Source organism: Littorina saxatilis, linkage group LG16, assembly GCF_037325665.1.
Source record: "Littorina saxatilis isolate snail1 linkage group LG16, US_GU_Lsax_2.0, whole genome shotgun sequence".
In the NCBI taxonomy this organism is placed as follows: Eukaryota; Metazoa; Mollusca; class Gastropoda; order Littorinimorpha; family Littorinidae; genus Littorina; species Littorina saxatilis.
In genome coordinates this window covers 37,584,042-37,606,880 of record NC_090260.1, presented here as the reverse complement: position 1 = coordinate 37,606,880, position 22,839 = coordinate 37,584,042, and the positions used below count along the sequence as shown (strand labels likewise).

Below are 22,839 nucleotides of genomic sequence, written 5' to 3'. Positions count from 1 at the left end.
GAGATTGATCATTGTATACACATGCGTTCTTTGTATACACAAATTACACAAACGTCATCTTGTGAGGGACCAAAAAATATTGAAACTCTCGGATGATTTTTTTGTGTGGTATCAACCTCGACCTACGGTCTCGGTTGATACCACAAAAAAATCATCCTCGAGTTTCAATATTTTTCGGTCCCTCACTCGATGACGTTGTGTAATCTCTATTTCTAGTGCGAGAGTACCGACTAAGTAATCTATTAACTTCACGTTTTCCCTCCCTACACTCTGTGTCAAACGGCCTCCAAAAAACACCGTGCGTCGCATGCACCGACCCGCTTCTAAAAGCGTGTTTACAAACATTGTCAAGGCAGCGTCAGAGTTATCATCAATACATGCAGCAGCGTCATCGATGGCAGTTTGACCTTCACGTGAAGAAAGAAAATCTAAAAATACACTAGCTTTGGAGGAATCCCAAGTCAGTTTCTCTGAACTAGTCTTATTCTCACTGTCTACATCAGCGTCAATTTTTAGGGCAGCACACACATCTAGCCGAACAGGCATATGATGAGACTCAATGCGGTTGACAACAGAAAACATATTTACATAGAGAGAGAGAGAGAGAGAGAGAGAGAGAGAGAGAGAGAGAGAGAGAGAGAGAGAGAGAGAGAGAGAGAGAGAGAGAGAGAGAGAGAGAGAGAGAGAGAGAGAGAGAGAGAGAGAGAGAGAGAGAGAGAGAGAGAGAGAGAGAGAGAGAGAGAGAGAGAGAGAGAGAGAGAGAGAGAGAGAGAGAGAGAACACGCATAGTTGATTAACGCAAATTTATTGCAATGAAACAAACAAGAACACGAACACTTTCTTTGCTTGAAATATAAATTCGTTCCAGTTTATCTTGGATTCTTGTCATTGGGCCTCATCAACTTAAGAGTAAAAAAAAGAAGAAAAAAACAACCACACAGTGACACACGTACACAACTTAATGTAACTGAATGGAATTTGGTGCTCTGCAACTGAAGACGAAGAAGAAACTCATTGCGGCATTGTGAAATTGAAATTGAAAACTCCTCCATGAATGGGCGCATCAAAGGTCACTGCTGGCTGGCGGAGTGTGTTTCCGCCTGAGGCCGAGGCACTGGAATCTGCGTCATCAGTAGTTGACGTCATAGCTCCCAACTTTGAGACTGTGCAAGTGCGCGTGGTTGACAGAATTCGGGAAACTTGCAGTTGCTGGTTGTCGGACATTTTCGCGTAACTGAGTACAGACTGAATGTTTTTATGTCCTGATTTCTCCATTATATGGGTTGGGGGAACTCCAGAATCATTGAGCTTCTGTAGCAGCGTCTTCCTCGCCGAGGTACCCGAGATTCGTTTACTTGTGGTGGAAGATATCTCGGACGCGGCCGCCATTTCTTTCATCAAACTGCCGATTGTGTTCACTCCCATCGGCATTGCACGAAACCATTGTTTGCCTGGTTTCGGATCATGGACGCATGTGAGGTAGAACGGATAGTTGGAGCCGCATGTTTCTGCAGGGCGAAGAGAGGCATATTTCTCGAAGATCTTCACAGGGCACCGCTCAGGGTTTTCAACATCTTCATACGCTCGCGGTTTTGCCCTGACATCCTGCCTGGAGACCCCTGTTCTTGTTTTCGTGGTTCGCTCGTTGAATTCCAAGAAGCGGTGGCCACTGCTGTCCATCTGAACAGTTACGTCGGACCAGCACATCTGGCGATGTTCGGTTCTTGCCCGCATTCCAAAGTGGAGGCAGTTCAACCACCACAGGGTGTTGATTATGGCTCTTGGTGTGGACACTCCCAACTGACCAGAGTCCCACAGTGTTTCCACCTCTTCGTCCGTTAGTGCACACGCTCTTTGAGGTAAGTTTCCTTTCCCTGCTGATTTCAGCTTTTTTTGTTTGCTTTTTGCAACTGCTCGAACGTTTTCAAACAGCGTATCATTGCTGGAAAAAATCTTGCCTTTTCCGTTCGCTGCCATGTGCCGATCGACGGCGGACAGAAATCCTCGAATCGTACCTGGTTCATATTCATCTCCATCTTCGCGTTTCACCGTTGTAAGAAACTTGACAAGAATGTTTGCAACAAGTTTTGGATCCTCAATTTTCGCTATATCAGCTGATCTCATCTGTTTTGCAAACTCTTCGGTTTGAAGAATGAAATCTGAAATCAGCCGTATCACATGTTCAGTTTTTCTTTTGGTGTTGGCGTTTTCTGTATCGGTGATGAGAGCGTTCACATCGTCATCAGTCACTTTCTCGAATCTCCTTTTTTGGGGCGCAGCGGCCATTAAATGTTCGTCCTCTTCATTGAAGTCTTCTAAGAAAAAGTCGCTTATCAAATCAAAATCGCCGTCCATCTTGACGAACGAACGTTGGCGTGTGAATACACAACCGGAAATAGATCTAGATCTAAATTGATCTCTATGACCCGTGCCTTGATACCATTGAGATCATAGGAGATGCACAGCAGTGCCGATACCAGGTTTCTTTAACTTCACTTTAAAATGATATCAGAACGATAGTTATTCACTTGAAAGTGAACACAGGAGAGTTGTATACACATGCAGACAGACAGATCTAGATCTAGTGTCTCGCTTTCTTGCAGTTTCACCTATGCTCTTTCTGTGTGTGTGTGTGTGTGTGTGTGTGTGTGTGTGTGTGTGTGTGTGTGTGTGTGTGTGTGTGTGTGTGTGTGTGTGTGTGTGTGTGTGTGTGTGTGACGGAGTGATTGAGTTTGTGTTACTGTTTGTCGATTTCTTACGTGAGCCTTGAAGGCTTCGCCTCTTGTTTTGACCTTAGAACGATGTCTTTTTCATAACTGTGAAGAACAGAACGGAGATCACTGTCGAAGTCGGCCATTCTGCAATCATTTTCGTCTCGCGAACACTGATCTCAATTTTAGATCAGTGCTCGCGAAAAACATATGGGAGATAACTCTTGTATTCTTGTTTTGATAGATTCGCGTAGGACTGTAGCGTTCGGTCAGAGAGACAACTGGCGATAGCCGTGAAGCGAGGAATGGAACAGCATAGCTTTGGCGACAAACAAGAAGTATTCGCATTAATTTACAGAATTGTTTTTGGTCAGGAAAGATCATATTGTAGAAAGAACATTTTTTTCTTTGTTTTTATCGGAGACAAAAAATAGGTCATGTGAAGTTATATCACAAGATTTAGTCAATCTGAAACTAAAAGATCGACACTGGAAAATCGGGATCAGTCACCAGAAAACTTTTTGTTTAAATGTAAAAGTAAAACAAGTTGGACTAAACATGGCACTTTGTTTTCATTTTACGTTTCGTGGTGTTGGAATGAATCGATCTGATTATGAAACAGGGACATTGAATATCTGTATCAGTTTTAAAACATTGAGTGACATTCTGACTTCATTCACAAAGAAAAAAAACACAGCAATATCTTTTAATGAAATATGAACTGTTTCAGTTTGGATCAACACTGGAATTCATTTTGTGACGCGCACATACGAGGGACGTTGAGATATTAGAGAGGATAAGTGTACAGTGGTAGTGTTAGTGGTTGTGGCTATCGGTACTTGTTTAAGTGGTGACGTCAGCGTTTTGTGCGCAGTTCAAAGGTTAGGGGTCGGAGTTTACGTCTGCTTTCTTTGATCTGTTAACACGCTGTGGTTAAATCGAAAGAAATAACGAGCCCTGAAATGTATGTGAAAGCTCAGCGAACGCGTGTTTATATTCACACAATTCTTTACAACTAGTATGTTCCTGAACAACTTAATGCTACAAATATCAGTTTCATGTGTGATTTATTCCAGGTTTGATGCATGAAATTCTCAGCCGAAGAAATGAATCGGAATGCGTGAATCTGCAGACAGAGACAGATAAACCCAAACACTTTTCTTCTAGCGCATTCCACTTTCTGAAGATTCTGTACACGTTGAACGTTCTGCATGCCCCTATTCAACACTTGTTTGTTTCAAATGTATTAACTAAAGAAACATTACGATTTACAACATTGTACTAATCGTGTCCTTTGTTCTTGTTTTTGGCTGTGTCGTCTGCTCCGTGAATGACTTTTCTTCTTTTTTCAACTGAAGAATCAAAGCATGGGACGTTACTCTTTTTACATTTAGTCAAGTTTTGACTAAATGTTTTAACGTAGAGGGGGGAATCGAGACGAGTGTGTGGTGTATGTGTGTGTGTGTCTGTCTGTCTGTGTGTGTGTGTGTGTGTAGAGCGATTCAGACTAAACTACTGGACCGATCTTTATGAAATTTGACATAAGACTTCCTGGGAATGATATCCCCGGACTTTTTTCTTTTTTTTCGATAAATGTCTTTAATGACGTCATATCCGGCTTTTTGTAAAAGTTGAGGCGGCACTGTCACACCCTCATTTTTCAATCAAATTGATTGAAATTTTGGCCAAGCAATCTTCGACGAAGGCCGGACTTCGGTATTGCATTTCAGCATGGTGGCTTAAAAATTAATTTATGACTTTGGTCATTAAAAATCTAAAAATTGTAAAAAGAAAAAATGTATAAAACGATCCAAATTTACGTTCATCTTATTCTTCATCATTGTCTGATTCCAAAAACATATAAATATGTTAATTTGGATTAAAAACAAGCTCTGAAAATTCAAAAAATTCAAAATTATGATTAAAATTAAATTTCCGAAATCGTTTTAAAAATTATTTCATCTTATTCCTTGTCGGTTCCTGATTCCAAAAACATATAGATATGATATGTTTGGATTAAAAACACGCTCAGAAAGTTAAAACGAAGAGAGGTACAGTAAAGCGTGCTATGAAGCACAGCGCAACCGCTACAGCGCCAAACAGGCTCGTCACTTTCACTGCCTTTTGCACTAGGGGCGGATTACGTTCAGTTTCATTTTGTGAGTTCCACAGCTTGACTAAATGTAGTAATTTCGCCTTGCGCGACTTGTTAAATTTAGTCAAGTTTTGACTAAATGTTTTAAAATAGAGGGGGAATCGAGACGAGGGTCGTGGTGTATGTGTGTGTGTGTCTGTCTGTGCGTGTGTGTGTGTGTGTGTGTGTGTGTGTGTGTGTGTGTGTGTGTGTGTGTGTGTGTGTGTGTGTGTGTGTGTGTGTGTGTGTGTGTGTGTGTGTATGTAGAGCGATTCAGAGTAAACTACTGGACCGATCTTTGTGAAATTTTACATGAGAGTTCCTGGGTATGATATCCCCAGTCTTTTTTTTCTTTTTTTTTGATGACGTCATATCCGGCTTTTTGTAAAAGTTGAGGCGGCACTGTCACACCCTCATTTTTTAATCAAATTGATTGACTTTTTTGTAATGCAATCTTCGACAAAGGCCGGACTTCGGTATTGCATTTCAGCTTGGTGGCTTAAAAATTAATTAATGACTTTGGTCATTAAAAATCTGAAAATTGGGATACATTTTTTTGTTTACATAAAACGATCTAAATTTACGTTCATCTTATTCTACATCATTTCCTGATTCCAAAAACATATAAATATGTTATATTTGGATTAAAAACAATCTCTGAAAATTAAAAATATAAAAATTATGATCAAAATTAATTTTCCGAAATCGATTTAAAAACAATTTCATCTTATTCCTTGTCAGTTCCTGATTCCAAAAACATATATATATGATATGTTTGGATTAAAAACACGCTCAGAAAGTTCAAACGAAGAGAGGCACAGAAAAGCGTGCTATATGCAGCACAGCGAATACCGCGCTAAACAGGCTCGTCAGTTTCACTCCGTTTTGCACAAGCAGCGGACTACGGTCATTGTGAAAATGCAGTGCGTTCAGTTTCATTCTGTGAGTTCCACAGCTTGACTAAATGTAGTAATTTCGCCTTACGCGACTTGTTTATTTTTGCATCAGTTGTCTTCCCTCCCATTACGTTAACGAACGTGAAACTAAACGCACAGGCCAAGACGCCATTGTCAGTTTCGTTATCGTTAGCGGAACGCGTAATAAATACATAGATTATTCTTAAGTTAACCACCACCACTACCACTGTGCATTTATCCTCTCTAACACTTAGACTCCAATCTTCTTCCAATGCTTCACAGTATTTAAAATGACCCATACATATTGCAATCCTTCATCAGTAATGAAACTAAAATTCACGTTCATGAAAGTTTTCTCTTGGAAGCCAGTGTTAACTTTTCTGTCATGGAGCTCACAGCGCGGGAGTTTATAAATAGAGCAATGATGTATTTTGACCTCCTGAAATAGTTTTATGTTCCTCATTCCTATCGCACTTTGGGTGGAACTTATGGGAACAACGCTGCTTCTAAGGCAAGTGTTAACAACTAGTAAAATGAGTGTAAACAGGGGACAAGGATCTTGTAAAAAGACGTCACCCTCCCAGGCTGACCGTTGAGTGCTGAAGCTCTGGACAGCAAACCTTGCTGCTGTTGAACAGTTGGTCAGACAAGATGCACGAATAACACATTTGGAATTGAAACATCAACTTCACATGTGATTTTACGCAATGATCATGGGGTACAAACGTGTTGCACACAGCTAGTGGAAAGTATTCTTTGAGAAAAGGATGTTATCGAATTAACGGTAAGCTGTGCATGCAGTAATAACATGTGTAATTAAGGACTTTCAAAACAACGTACACAGCAATGAACAACAACTGTACTTCGTGTGATACGACACACACGCCATTATCGAAAGGATGGATGTTTTCACAGGACATTGTAGTTTGGGCAAAAGCAAACCAAAACTCGCAAAACAGAATAACAGTGTTACAAAACAGAATAACAGTGTTACAAAACACTCACCTTATGCTTAAATCGTAGTTATGAGAAGCAAGAGGAAACGATAGTGTGCAGACACTAAATACACAATAATTTATTGATTTCGTTTGCCTGTCTCGCTGTTAGTCTGTCCGTGTGTCTGTTAATGTGTCCGCCTGTTTGCCTCTCTTTATATCTCTTTGTCCGTAATTGTGACACAGACACACAGAACCAGAGAAACATTTTGTACACACACACACACACACACCCACACCCACTCACACACACACACTCTCTCTCTCTCCCTCTCCCTCTTGATTTTGCTCTCTCTCTCTCTCTCTTGAATTTGTTCTCCCTCTCTTTCTCTCCCTCTCTCTATCTCTCGGTCTCTTTCTCTTGATCTCGCTCGCTTTCTCTCTTTCTTGATCTCGCTCTCTCTTTCTTTCTTTGTCTCTCTCTCTCTCTCTTTCTCTCTCTCGCTCTCTTTTTCTATCTCTCTCTCGCTCTCTCTATCTCTCTCTGGATCACGCTCTCTCTCTCTCTCTCTCTCTCTCTCTCTCTCTCTCTCTCTCTCTCTCTCTCTCTCTCTCTCTCTCTCTCTCTTAAGACTCTCCCATTAAAAGAAAGATTTAAATTAAATGAAGGCGTGCTCCTTCACAAAATACTTTCCGGCCGTGCACCTGCCACGAACTTTCGTTGCAAACTTTAAAGTCAAACCAAACCGAAAGTTTAACGTCCCAATTCCAAGGATAGATCTCTTTAAATCAAGCTTAGCCTATTCTGGTAGCGTCCTGTGGAATTCTCTCCCGGAATTTGTGAGAGTCCCAATGAGTCTCAATACTTTCATAAAACACCTTTTACTATATTTAATGTTAAATTACGAAAAATCACAGTCATGGAAGACTTCGTGTAGTTATATTTTCATTTGTTCAAAGCATCAGTGTTCATTATATCCACACAAAAACACTCAAAGCTTTAATAACACATTTACTCCTGCATGTGCATTCAGCATTGTTTTCACTACGTTACATATACGACGCTTTATATTTGTGTATAAAAATATTATGTAATGTGTAAATATTCATATGTTGTTGTTTTTCTCTACCTTTTTGTCTACATTAATGTGATAGGGTGGAGTGGAAGGGGGAAATAGGCCAGGAAGCATAAATGAGACGCCAAGACAGAGGTTGCGATAACGTGACTTTTAATTAACATACAAGTTCCTTCCTCAAGATACAGCCGCACACAACTCGTCGGAACTCGAATTACGATCCCGGTCGAAAGTCACCTCGCTGATATAAACCCAGCTCTAAAACGTTTCTGACACACGCACAGTCTCTCTAGACAATCCTCGAATCACTCCTTCGCCAAAATAAACGTTATAATGGCTCAGCTACACTCCTTACATTAACACAGTAATCGTTCAATCAAAAGTTAAACAGCACAAATCCAAGCCGATACGCACACTGAAACACGTCCTCTCACTTAGAAATCACACCGGGTACTGTCCTAGCCCACGCTATCATTCTGAGGCTCACGCGCGCACCCGTTCACACAATCAACCAATAAGAAACCAGCCTCCCTACACACCTAAAATTAGCTACAACACACAATATTGCTATTTCATATGTTACGTGGATTTCCATTGGTCAATTGGGCAAAACTGAGCTCAGTGCAAAAGTGATATCGACGACATTTCCGTCGATATCAGTTTTGATATCGACGACCTCTTTATTGCTTCCCCACTTCAAAAACAAAAACACCTAAATTTAAAAACAAACAAATATATATGAAAATGTAATTATCCCAGAATTTAGTTGAGCAAGTGACTAAAGACTTTTTGAAAGGAAAGACATTTTAAAATACTGAAAAGTACAAGAAAAGAGTGAACAAAAAGAAATAATAATCAGAGGGAGGGATATGGAACAGCCAAAACTGAGACACATACTTTTGTAATTTCTTTACAGTAAATACAAAATGTCCAGAGAATTAGCAATATATCTAACATTGACTGACTGTGTGATGATATCTTCTGCTATTGGTCTGTTTTGACAGTGATATCAAAATCTCGTCCTCCGGTCTCGATTTTGATATCACTGTCTCAACAGACCATAGCAGAAGATATCGTCACACAGTCCGTCAATATTGGGTAATAATCCTAGCGGGAGACACAACTTGGGTCAGGGGAAGATAATAGACAGGGAGTAAAAGAGAGGGACAACAGTACGTGAAATTGCCACACGGCTACACCCCCCCCCCCCCCCAGCTCCATACCAACTGCGTCCTCGCAGGTATAACGCCTCGGGATTAGCTGAAAATGACATCTATTAATCAAACACAAAAGACAAATACAAGTTCCCCCAAGTGAAACAACAAATAAAATCAGAAACGGTAACGGATGACACGCACAGTCACCCAACCCATTCATGCAAGATACAACACAACAGGCAATCAATAATCATAGTGTACACACAGTCTTTTAGCGGAGCACGAACAGTCTCACAATGTTATCGGGTCAGCGTCGTGAGGCTCTACGGGGGCTGGGGCTGTCGCAAGCCGATGCTCTTTCTCTGTGAGCTGCTGTTGCAACAACGCTTCCAGGTCTTTGCGAATGTGTCCTGCTGCTTTCCGCTCAATTGACACCTCTTCACACTTGAAAACTAACCGCTCTCTAAGTTGGCGTATTTCTAAGTCCTTCTGGAAACGTTCATCCTGTAACTGTTGTTTGGCCTCCAGTTCCTTCTTCAGTCGGGTCTCTAATCTGTCAATGGAGGCCTCGTGCTTCGACGTCAGCTGTTCCTGTGCAGTCACAACCTCCTCTGTCTGACTGTTCTGCTCGCGTGGGGGTTGCTTGATGGATGTTGACTGCTGGTCCACACGTAGCTCACTGGGCTCTCTCCATGACAACGGTTGTCGTGCAAGTCCAGCACAGGCACACGATTGTCCAAGAATCATAATAATCCTCGTGAATGTCACAGCAGGCATAGTAAGGTTACGTAAAAAAGTTCAAAAGGGTGCGTTGATGATGGTAATCCGGTACACACACACACACACACACACACACACACACACACACACACACACACACACACACACACACACACACACACACACACACACACACACACACACACACACACACTCCGGTTTGGTAAGTTACCTGATAATGTAGCCTGTAGATCTAACGGGGAGACTGATCAGTCAGGAAGAGCAATACTTTCACATTTCCGATGTTCCGCGATAAACTTGTTTTCTTCGAGAGTTCGATCCTCGTGCGATTCTGGCGCGTTGTCACCAAGAACGTTAAACAAGTCGCGTAAGGCGAAAATACAACATTTAGTCAAGCTGTCGAACTCACAGAATGAAACTGAACGCAATGCAATTTTTCAGCAAGACCGTATACTCATAGCATCGTCAGTCCACCGCTCGAGGCAAAGGCAGTGAAATTGACAAGAAGAGCGGGGTAGTAGTTGCGCTGAGAAGGATAGCACGCTTTTCTGTACCTCTCTTCGTTTTAACTTTCTGAGCGTGTCATTAATCCAAACATATCATATCTATATGTTTTTGGAATCAGGAATCGACAAGGAATAAGATGAAAGTGTTTTTAAATTGATTTCGAAAATTTAATTTTTTTCATAATTTTTATATTAAATATTTTTTGATTTTCAGAGTTTGTTTTTAATCCAAATATAACATATTTATATGTTTTTGGAATCAGAGAATGATGAAAAATAAGATGAACGTAAATTTGGATCGTTTTATAAAAAAATAGTTTTAATTACAATTTTCAGATTTTTAATGACCAAAGTCATTAATTAATTTTTAAGCCACCAAGCTGAAATGCAATACCGAAGTCCGACCTTTGTCGAAGATTGCTTGGCCAAAATGTCAATCAATTTGATTGAAAAATGAGGGTGTGACAGTGCCGCCTCAACTTTTACAAACAGCCGGATATGACGTCATCAAAGGTATTTATCGAAAAAAAAAACCACTTCCGGGGATATCATTCCCAGGAACTCTCATGTCAAATTTCATAAAGATCGGTCCAGTAGTTTGGTCTGAATCGCTCTACACACACACACACACGCACAGACAGACAGACACAAACACACACATATACACCACGACCCTCGTCTCGATTCCCCCTCTATGTTAAAACATTTAGTCAAACCTTGACTAAATGTAAAAACCAGGATATCATCATGATGCCTTTCTACAAAAACCAGGTCTAGGAACTCTTCATCTAAAGTCAGTCAGTCTTAACCTCCTCAACACAATCCTCATCTTGTCCCATAGTGATTTCTGCCGTCAAAGAACATGTGGTTCTCAACTCACAAGACCGATGTGTCGTCTTCCATTGTGAAATTCAGATCTACCTAACTACGTGCATTGATCTGAGCAATAAAATGTAGATGCGATAATCTGCAAACATCTCTTCAATACAATCTGCATCTTGTCCCATCGTGATTTCTGTCGGCAAAGAACATGTGGTTCTCAACTCACAAGACCGATTTGTCATCTTCCAGTGTGAAATTCAGATCTGCCCCAAGTACGTGCAATAAATTGTAGAAGCGATAATCTGGAAAAAATATTTTCGCATGAACACTGCCACGTTGTCATTAGTTCGATGTCTTTTATCCAGAGCAGGGATGAACACAATTTCTCATCAGCAGTTTGTTATGTTTATCCGCAGACTGCTTTCCATTACTTGTCTGTTTTTGCTTGACTCGTAGGGTTCTTCAGCCAGGCAACAAGTGCTTGTTTACTGACACGTTCTCACGCACGACATGTCGTAAATGCAAGTTCTAACGATTGTTGTTTATTGCACTGATAGAGAATGTCGATATTTGTAAACTTCTGCCATTTCCTAATGTTTATGTCATTAGTTTGCATACGGATATGGCTAATGAGTGGATAATCTGTTACGACACGAAACCCGTTCTAAATCCGGGAAGGGAGGCTACTCCAGCGTACTTTCAGAAGTATCCTACAGCCTTAAATCCAAAACTTTCATCCAGATAAGTGTTCGTAAATAATTGTTTGTCTGTGCACTTAAAAGACCGTTGGGTCGATACATTCATGACTGTAACGTATTTGTGTCAATAACACACGTGACTGTGACGTATTTGTGTCAATAACACACGTGACTGTGACGTATTTGTGTCAATACCACACGTTCCAATAACTTACCTTTCTGGTTTTCTGAATTGAAATCTAGTTAACTTGTACAACAGAACCATCGGCGCGAAGCTCTCAAGGCAAGTAGCTCTCATATTTTGTGTTATGACTAGAATTGTTCTCCTTCCAGATTATGACACATCGGCAACTTCGACGAAAAGACTGCAATATGTTGGTCAATTATCAACTATATTTCATTTCATCAACATAACACACGCAAAGCAAATGCACACATCCTTGAATGTCGAGAACATTACGCGGTTCCATACAATGTCTTGCCTCAAAAAACCGAACTTCATACAGTATTTGACGTTTGAACACGGGTGCCAAAGTTCGTCTGCTACTCGACGTAATAAAACTTCCTTTGTGATACCAAAACATGAAAAGAACACAAAAGTATCTGCCTTTATTGCCTCAGCAGAAAAAAAGCATATCTATGGACTTGATTTTATTCCAACCCAAATAAACTGCTAGAAAGTGTCAGCAGAATTGAATGATTTTCACATAACTCTTCAACCGCGCATTAATCCCTTGCTTGCGCTGAAGCTTGCATGTTTCATGATCCGCTAACTTTGACCATTATCCCAGCGAAGCTGGAGGTATCCCACGAACGCTATACTGTAATCGACTTGAGAAATGTTCATACCGATAATACATGATAACAAGTCACGTAAAGCGAAATTACTACATTTAGTCAAGCTGTGGAACTCACAGAATGAAACTGAACGCACTGCATTTTTTCACAATGACCGTAGTCCGCCGCTCGTGCAAAATGTAGTGAAATTGACGAGCCTGTTTAGCGCGGTAGTGGTTGCTCTGTGCTGCATAGCACGCTTTTCTCTACCTCTCGTCGTTTTAACTTTCTGAGCGTGTTTTTAATCCAAACAGATCATATCTACATGTTTTTGGAATCAGGAACCGACTAGGAATACGATGAAATTGTTTTTAAATCGATTTCGGAAATTTAATAATAATCATAATTTTTATATTTTTAATTTTCAGGGCTTGTTTTTAATCCGAATATAACATATTTATATGTTTTGGGAATCAGAAAATGACGAAGAATAAGATGAATGTAATTTTGGATCGTTTTATACAAAAATAGTTTTAATTACAATTTTTGGATTTTTAATGACCAAAGTCATTAATTAATTTTTAAGCCTCCAAGCTGAAATGCAATACCAAAGTCCGGCCTTCGTCGAAGATTGCTTGACCAAAATTGCAATCAATTTGATTGAAAAATGAGGGTGTGACAGTGCCGCCTCAACTTTTACAAAAAGCCGGATATGACGTCATCAAAGACGTTTATCCAAAAAATGAAAAACATGTCTGGGGATATCATACACAGAAACTCTCATGTAAAATTTCATAAAGATCGGTGTAGTAGTTTACTCTGAATCGCTCTACGCACACACACACACACACACACACACACACATACACACACACACACACACACACATACTCACACACACACACACACATACACACAAACACACCCTCACACACACACACACACACACACACACACACACACACTCACACACACACACACACACACACACACACACACACAGATACACCACGACCCTCGTCTCGATTCCCCCTCTATGTTAAAACATTTAGTCAAACCTTGACTAAATGTAAACATGGTATTATCAAACTAATGATGAGCTGTGCAGTAATTACACAGCGTTATTAAGGACGCGAAAGTAGAAATTTAAGGTGACTATTTTAGAGAATTGAAGACATGTCAGGAAACAACAACAACAACAACAACAACAACAACAACAACAATAACTCCGTTCTACTCGTAATATTCTTTGAATGATCAAAGTCGATCTGTTGTTGTTTCAGACGAACAAGATACAAGCGGATATTCTTCTTACTGGGACAATGTTAATAGCACATGAATGTTCATCTTTTGTGAAACCAGGGTTACACTCGGTGGTTACATGTAACCTCAATTTAGTACGCAGTTCAATATTTGACATTCTTGTACAGTCAAAGTATTCAATCATTATCCGTCAAAGAGACGCTGAAACGATGCGATCGACTCCTATTTGATGTATTCCATTCACCAATCGTTATTTGCAGACTACCGCGTTAACAGAGTGCTGTCCGTGCAACGAGGAATCAGAATGCAACAGCAACAACTGTGCCTGCCACTCCAGACACACAAGGTGCTCAGCTAACTGCTTTGCTGGGGGATGCACAAACAGCAAGCTTGTAAGTACTTGATTAAATAATAGACATTGCATAGCTTTTGACAAAGCTGTATGCGTCGTCCCTGCAGTGATTTGTCCCGACATTTAGCACTACTTGTTCACTAAACTAGAAGAGTTTGATTTTTTAGAGTTTGTAGAGTTTCTTTTTCTGGGATGCCACAGGAATCCACCGAAGGGTCCGCCACCTGCCCTGGAAGATTTTATTTACAGCGCCTCATGAAGCTCGGTCACCTTCTCTGAAAGATTTTATTTACAGCACCTCATGAAGCTCGGTCACCTTCTCTGGAAGATTTTATTTACAGCGCGCCTCATGAAGCTCGGTCACCTTCTCTGTATGCAGTAAAAGGACAGATAAAGTGTCTCTGAGTTCGACAACATGCTGTCAGTTGCTGCCAGACTTGTTGATTTTTTAATGTATCCAGCTTCAGAAACTGTCCTCGCATGTAATAGTTTTTGCGGCGAGCTTCGACAGCAGCACTTGTAGTTTCTTCTTCACTTGTTTGCAACCCCTGCTCGTCTGAACTCTTGTATTGCTGACACGTTGGTAAGAACATGTATAGTTTCCCGCCTCCCTTGGGTAACAGTCATCAATCATGACAAGGACTGCTGCTTGGTGACACTCTATGAGTCTTATGCGTTTTAATATTAAAGTGTGGTATTGGTCACAGGCTTAGTATTCCATACAGGTGGTGTCCCATGGCTCAGATGGCCACGATTGGTCTGTCAACGTGGTTTTCTTTGGTAGATCTTGAAGATGTGGACGCATCAACTTCATATACAATCGTAATGATCTTTACATTAAATTTGCTCCCACGCGTGTGCCTGCATGTTTGGACAGAACTGCAAGCTTTGTCCTGGCTTTTGTTTTTTCAGTTCTCACAATAAAAGTATGTTGATTGTCGAATGTGATTCTCCAGGTTGTTTGGTGTATAACTATTATAGATCTTGAGTGGTTTTTCTCCAAGCTTGAAAACTCCCGCTTTCTGGTAATATGTGGACTGAGCTAGTGAAGTGGGTCATAATAAAAAAAACAAGCAAGGTAGGTTGTTGGAACGTTTGTTATTGACAAAACAATACAATTCACAGATATTTCGACCCAACGGTCTTTTAAGTGCACAGACAAACAAATATCAAAACAAGACTTATCTGGATAGTTCTGTCGGTTTCAACTCCACTCGTCAAGAAGCCGAGCGAATGAATGATTGTATGATGAAATGAATGACGTAGAAAAGGGAATGACGTCGAAAGAATGTTCTAAAGGTAAATAGAACATGGCAGAGAGAGAGATATATATATATAATATATAATATAATTACTGAGGTATGATGTCTAACCCTAATTATAATCATTATAATCATTATAATTATAATTATAATCATTATAATCACACATAATTTCTATTCCAGAGTTAGACATCATACCTCAGTAATTATATATACACATTAGGTGTATACTACTTTCAAACTTAGCTCTCTTTATTTTTCTTCACATGTCACATACAGGGTGACCCAAAAAAAAAGAGTACCCAAACAAAACGTGATAAATTGAACAAAAATAAAGCAATCTCTCTCTCTCTCTCTCTCTCTCTCTCTCTCTCTCTCTCTCTCTCTCTCTCTCTCTCTCTCTCTCTCTCTCTCTCTCTCTCTCTCTCTCTCTCTCTCTCTCTCTCTCTCTCTCTCTCTCTCTCTCTCTCTCTCTCTCTAGCATGCAGTCGGTAGGTTACGGCATTCCTCAGGGATCTGTACTCGGCCCTCTTCTCTTCACCATTTACATTAATGACCTTCCCCAACACATAAGCAGTAACTGTGAACTCTTCGCTGATGATACCACTATTCACACTTCCCACTCAAATGTGAAGGTATTGTCAAAACAACTTCAAGAAAGTGTTAACGAGCTTTTAGCCACATGGCTCTTAATCCAGACAAAACAAAAAGCATGCTTATTACCACCAGACAAAATCGCCAAAAGTTAAAATCTAAACTTTCACCTTTAACGATTGATAATCACATTGTTGAAGAAGTTCATAAACACAAAGTTCTAGGTGTTATTCTTGATAACGATTTATCGTGGACTGATCACGTTAAGTACTTTCCAAGAGGCTTTACTTGTTGTCCAGAATAAAACACTTCTTGAACAGGCATGGCAGGCAACTTTTCTTTAACGCTCACATTCAATCAATCATTGATTATGCATCAACACTATGGGATTGTGCGAGTGCAAAAACTCTGAAACCTTTATTTAGTTTACATAAAAGAGCAATCAAAGTTATTCTATTACAAGTCTCGGTTTCCAACGAAGACTATAAACTTTTAAACATCCTTCCTCCTAAATCAAGACTCATGTACAATAAAGGCGTTTTGATGCATAAACTCATAATTGGAAGAGCGCCTGCACCTCTTTCTTCTCAATTCACTTCCCACAATTTAAGAGACCCAACAAAAATGTATGCTCCTCGGCCTCGTATAGATCTTTTTAAGTCCAGCCTACTCTTTTCGGGGACTAATCTTTGGAATTCGCTTCCAAGCGGTCTCAGACATTCCGTCAATGCCAAGACTTTTAAAGACAGATATTTCTCATTCCTTATACATGGCACATTTCGTTCTCACTTAGCCTGAACATGTTTATATTGTTGATGCCTTATTTTTACCTTTTACACGTTTCAGTAGATACATGTACCTAATTAATTTCATAACATGACTTATGTAACGATGCTACATTGTTATTATTTGCAACGTAGTTGTTCCATTGATTCCTCAGTTCACGGAATTTTTCTTCCCTCGAAGTTGCACACGTTTTTGCTTGATTAATACAGTGTTCACTATGCCTTTGACAATAATATGTCATGTTCGCTTGTATGTATATTTTTGTCTGTTGTTTTAGTCTGTTAATCGTTTGCTTGTTCATCGTTTGTTTTTATTTCTTCTTTAATTGATATTCCAACATTTTTAAAACGTATTATCATTATATTAAACCCTCCCATGGGCGAGGGCTGGATGCCACTACCCTCGTAAATAAAGAAATTGTCATTGTCATTGTCATTGTCATTGTCTCTCTCTCTCCTCCTCTCCCCCCCCCTCTGCCATGTTCTATTTGGTTTAAACATAAGTTTATTTTAACAAAGGTTACAATCATGACATGTATACAAAGTTCACAGAAACAGCAACAAGCTAGAAGCTTATAGTGGTGTTCCTGCATGACATTACAACATAAGGCGGTAACGGGTGAAAAATTTGTCTCAATAAACCAAATCTATTAATAACGTAATGAACGTTGCATAATGATTATAAAGAAAGACAGTAAAGGAAGGAAGGAGGGAAAGAAGATGAATAAAAGAAGAGGGATGGGTAGGAGATGTGCAGAAGTTTAAGTTGTTGTCCGGCTTGTAGAGCATTTATTCTGACTTACCCAAAGCGGCCTGAATGTTCAATGAACGAGTGTACGGTGGAAAACATTTTCCTGTTCAAATCTAAAGAATACTGTCTGTCTCCGTTTAAAAGGTGGGGGAGGTGAATTGTGTGATTAGGGAGGGTATGTATAGTTTCTTGACGTGCTTCGCGATAATTTGGACAATCGAATATGAAGTGTTGTACGGATTCGGACGGGAATCCACAGTCACAAGATGCATCTGTAGCAACGTGACGTCTCACTAGATCGTTATTGAGATCACTTATATATAACCTGAGCTTACAGTGAATTATTTGTGACATGCGATCTCCAGAATAAAAATAACACGGCGGACTTAAATCGTTTTTGTGACAAAAAGTGCTTAAATTCACTTAGGGAATCACTCAGTTTTATATAGTCTGGTAAAGAATTCCAGAGTTGTGTAGTAGATGGGAGAAATGAGTTTCTATATAATTCAGTTTTAAACGATGGAACTTTCCTGTCTAGAGGTCTGCGCCGGTGATATGGGTTATTAGTTGATATCAATGGTGGCAATATCGCTAATAAGTAGTTTGGCACCTTGCGGTGAACGATCTTGTGAAATAATATCAATTTATGACGTTTTCGCCTCTCTAGTAATGTTCTATTTACCTTTAGAACATTCTTTCGACGCTGACGTCATTACCTTTTCTACATCATTCATCATACAATCATTCATTCGCTCGGCTTCTTGACGAGTGGAGTTGAAACCACAGAACTATCCAGATAAGTGTTGTTTTAATATTTGTTTGTCTGCCCACTTAAAAGACCGTTGGGTCGAAATATCTGTGAATTGTATTGTTTTGACAATAACAAACGTTCCAACAACCTACCTTGCTTGTTTTTTATTCTGAATTTTGGAACGTTGGCAGTCTTTTTGTTTTTGGAAGTGGGTCATAGCTAAGTAGAGGTTACACGCCGAGTCTCAGTGAATATTAAATATAATGGTCGAAGTTCGCAGATCATGAAAAATGCGAGCTTCAGCGAGCTTTTTCATGACCACGAACTGAGACCATTATTTCTAATATTCACTGAGACGAGGTGTGTAACCTCTTTATTCCTCCTTTCTTCAGTTATTCAAAGAAAAAAGGAGACTTGTGCTAAAATCTGATCGAATCCTATTCACTCACCTGCGCAGGCGATTGAATAATGCGCGGTTGTATAGTTCGAACGCAGAAGAAGAAGAATAGTTCCGTAAAAATCATTCAATTCTGTTAACACGTCATGTCAGTTTCCCTGTTTTGGACAAAAATCAAGTACACAGTTATATCCTGCTGTGGTGGTAAAGACAGTTGTCATCATTTTCACGAGTTGTCATTCACAGCCAGCTGGGAAATAAATCTCATGTTCCCCATGCAATAAATCCCCGGTTCCCATAGTTGCAGGAAGCAGGTTATACATGGATAATCAAAAGCAAACCCGATAGAAACGCTCGGGGATTCTTCGGCTCTTTAATTCATTGGCATTCCCTAGACCTAGACAGACGACACTGCTTTTCAAAGTTCCAAAAACGAACTGGCAAACTGGCAAAAGTAAACAAAATACAGAACTACTTCATGAAAGGTCATACATTCATCACAAACAAACGAAACCTAGCGATATGTTTTCTCTTCTTACAAAGTCAAGGAGTGCGTGTTTTTGCGTTTCGATACACAGACGTTCGGGGAAACACGAACGTCAAAATTTTGACCCGTGCGCAAGACGTTGTATCGATAAACGAAGCGCAAATAAGAAAAAATAATAATAAAAGCAAAGAAGATAGCAACAAGAAATGCAAACATCTAACAAAGCCGAGCAAGCAGAATGACAGGTCTAATGAAAAACAAAGAGACAATGAGTCGGAAACAAGATCGAGATTCTTTCCTTCGCTGCACAACGCAAATCTTCGTGTTTCAAAGCATGGATCCATGTGTTGATTTTGAACTTATTGTATCACTTCCAAAATTATGACAAAAACGATGTTTCGTGGTTTGTTGTCAGACCAGTTTTTTTGTGTCGGTCCTCGGGGGGCATATCGACTTTTGTTTCATATGTATTGAAAGCGACCTTCGGCCTTGGTCAATAAATATGTAACAAAAGACGACATGCTCCCCCTCGGACCGACAAAAAAGCTGGTCTGTCAACAACCCATCAATCATCTTATAATATTGTGTGTTCAGTTCATGTTTTGGTATCGCTAAGAACATTTTCTTTTGTCGAATGGGACTAGCAGACGAGGTTTTGCACCCGTGTCCCAACGATAAATACTGTATGAAGTTCGGTTTTCTTGGGAAAAACAGTGTATGAAACCGCTTTATGTTCTTTAAATTGATGGGATGTGTGCATTTGGTTGCGTGTGATCTGTTTATAAAATGAAATATTGTCGAAGAAACTGAGTGAAAACAAATTTAAAAGGGGAACTACTCTTGTCGCTGGACAACGTATGAGAGTTACTTGCCTTGGGAATTTGGTAGCACTTGAACGTTTGTGCACAGCAGATCTGGATTCACAAAACAACCGAACTCATGGTGTTTATATGGAGATTCATGTGTGCAAGCCTGTAGTTGCTAGTTTAAATGCGGTATGTTTGTATTGTGTTCTCCAGAGATGTATATTTTGTACATTAGAGCGTTCGGAACTCTTCAGTCGCAAAAGTAGTTCTCGCAAAGTGTAGCTCGAGCTATCGAGGATTCAGGCTGTTGCTGGCTAGTTATTTGTTTCGTTGCTGGGTGTTTATCGAAAAATAACTAGCACTACAAGTTTACAGAGGTAAAAAAGCAGAGGGGGGAATACGTTTTCTTCTTTGATCGTGATGCATCAAGGCTGACAGTTTATCAAGTGCCATCTGTAGCCAAGAAAACAAGATGCGATTTTGCAAAGTGTAAGTATTTCTTACATTCTCGTGAAGTTTCTCTAGTGGAATTTAAACTGCTTTGGTTTCTCTTTTTTTTTGACTCACGAAAAGTACATTGTGGTCCCTAAGGATAGCAGACATAAATGTTCCTGTTGGCGATTAAAATGCTATCTGCCCCTAACCCCTCATCTCTCCCTCCCCCCATCCTGACCTCAAGTCAAAATTAGTTCGGCTCATTCTATCCCTGAAGGATGCCTTGGTTTTCCTTGTCTGGCGAGGAAATCGATTTTTTTTTTACATATTTAGATCTTTTCGTAATGTGTTATGACTATAAGCAGATTCGCGATCGACGATAATGATTTTTAATGATGTTGTGTAATTTTTAAATTACAAAGGAATTAATGTGTAAGAGTTTCAAGCGAGCTATTTTTTGCCCGGCTGTATTTACTGTGCAAACAACTCTAAATATGGCAAAAGTGTCACGTGATAATCAACCGTTTGGTTTCGGCGCTCGCTGAAGCAGACGATTTTTTCTGTAACCAGTTGACAGGGATGCAACCATATATTACGGTCTCCTTCCGGCAGCAGTCCCAACATTTCGACTTGTTTTGACCTTAGAACGATGTCTTTATCATAACTGTGAAGAACACAACGGAGATCACTGTCGAAGTCGGCCAATCTGCAATTATTTTCGTCTCGCGAACACTGCTCGCAAACAACATACTGAAAATAACTTGTTTTGATAGATTCGCGTAGGAATTTCGCGTCCGATCAGAGAGATAACTGGCGATAGCCGTGGAGCGATGATGATCAGAATGTCCCTCCCCCCAGCAACTACAACCACCCCTACCTTTTTCAAACGACTGCCCTATCCACCCATCTTCTGGAACTGTTCTACTCCTCCCAAAAATAAGGCTTCCTAATTTAGTGAAACAAATGCATCAATGCATCTCCCTGCATCCTCAAAAAACACCTACTCCGAACAACGCCGGGCCCTTACTCAGGGTATGTGTGTGTGTGTGTGTGTGTGTGTGTGTGTGTGTGTGTGTGTGTGTGTGTGTGTGTGTGGGTGTGTGTGTGTGTACCCATGTTTCCACAGGTTTGGTTGCCTAAATCACCATAAGGCAACCATCCACACGTGGATGGCAACCTAAACTCTGGATGGCAACCTAATTGTGTGGATGGTCGCTTCATTTAACACCGTTAAATTGACTTTTTTGACGGAAAGAATGTCATAACAATGTTCAAAATGACATTCTTTCCGTCCTCTATAGGCGACGAAATAGGTCAAATTTTGTGCATTTTTTAGTGCAAAATTCTTCGATGCCGGAGCGAGTACTGCACCCAGTGCTGTTGTAGTGCAAGTGCACTAGAAAGGCACTACACCCAGTGCCGCCTCTTAGGTAACCATCCACACTTTAGGTACGTGTGTGTGCATGTGTGTGTGTGTATGTTTGTGTGTGTATGAGTGTGTACGTGTGTGTGGTAATGTGTGTGTGTGGGTGTGTGTGTTTGTGTGTGTGTGTTTGTGTGTGTGTGTGTTAATGTGGGTGTGTGTGTGTGGGAGCGATGTGTGTGCATCTCAGGGTGTGTGTGTGTGTACATGTGCGTGTGTGTGCGTGCGTGTGTGTTTGTGTGTGTGTGTGTGTGTGTGTGTTAATGTGGGTGTGTGTGTGGGAGCGATGTGTGTGCATCTCAGGGTGTGTGTGTGTGTATGTGCGTGTGTGTGCGTGCGTGTGTGTTTGTGTGTGTGTGTGTGGGTGTGTGTGTGTGTGTATGTGTGCATGTGCGTGTGTGTGTGTTAATGTGTGTGTGTGTGTGTGTGGAAGCGATGTGTGTGCATCTCAGGGTGTGTGTGTGTGTGTGCATGTGCGTGTGTGTGCGTGCGTGTGTGTTTGTGTGTGTGTGTGTGTGTGTTAATGTGGGTGTGTGTGTGTGGGAGCGATGTGTGTGCATCTCAGGGTGTGTGTGTGTGTGTGCATGTGCGTGTGTGTGCGTGCGTGTGTGTTTGTGTATGTGTGTGGTTGTGTGTGTGTGTGTGCATGTGCGTGTGTGTGTTTGTGTGTGTGTGTGTATGTGTGTGTGTGTGTGTGAGCGGCTTGGGTTTGTGTGTGTGTGTGTGTGTGTGTGTGTGTGTGTGTGTGTGTGTGTGTGTGAGAGGCTTGGGTTTGAGTGTGTGTGTGTGTGTGAGTGTGTGTATGTGCGTGTGTGTGCGTGCGTGTGTGTGTGTGTTTGTGTGTGTATGTGTGAGCGGCTTGTGTGTGTGTGGTGTGTGTGTGTGTGTGTGTGTGCTTGTGATAAACGTGTGCCTGTGCATGTGTGTGGGAATGGTTGAATGTCAGTTTGAATGTGTGTGTGGGTGGGTGTGTTTGTGGGTTTTTTTTGTGTGAGAGAGAGAGAGAGAGAGAGAGAGAGAGAGAGAGAGAGAGAGAGAGAGAGAGCGAGAGAGAGAGAG

General features: G+C 40.6%; 2 protein-coding genes across 2 annotated transcripts in view; one reads left to right on the top strand and one right to left on the bottom strand.

Annotated features, from left to right (window-relative positions):
• LOC138951015 (uncharacterized) overlaps positions 1-22,839 on the top strand; it is a 172,776-nt gene that overhangs the window by 9,659 nt on the left and 140,278 nt on the right. Inside the window, exon 2 of the mRNA XM_070322709.1 lies at positions 13,998-14,129. The gene's annotated coding sequence lies outside the window, so the exon portion shown is untranslated. The remainder of the gene's footprint in view (positions 1-13,997; positions 14,130-22,839) is intronic.
• On the bottom strand, positions 930-2,472 carry LOC138950999 (uncharacterized protein KIAA1958 homolog). The gene has a single exon (XM_070322700.1). The coding sequence runs from the start codon at positions 2,353-2,355 to the stop codon at positions 1,012-1,014; it is 1,344 nt and encodes a 447-aa protein (XP_070178801.1). The 5' UTR covers positions 2,356-2,472; the 3' UTR covers positions 930-1,011.

What these genes read in the sequence shown, in the direction of transcription:
- LOC138950999 (XM_070322700.1), bottom strand. Translation starts at nt 2,355, where the DNA reads ATGGACGGCGATTTTGATTTGATAAGCGACTTTTTCTTAGAAGACTTC.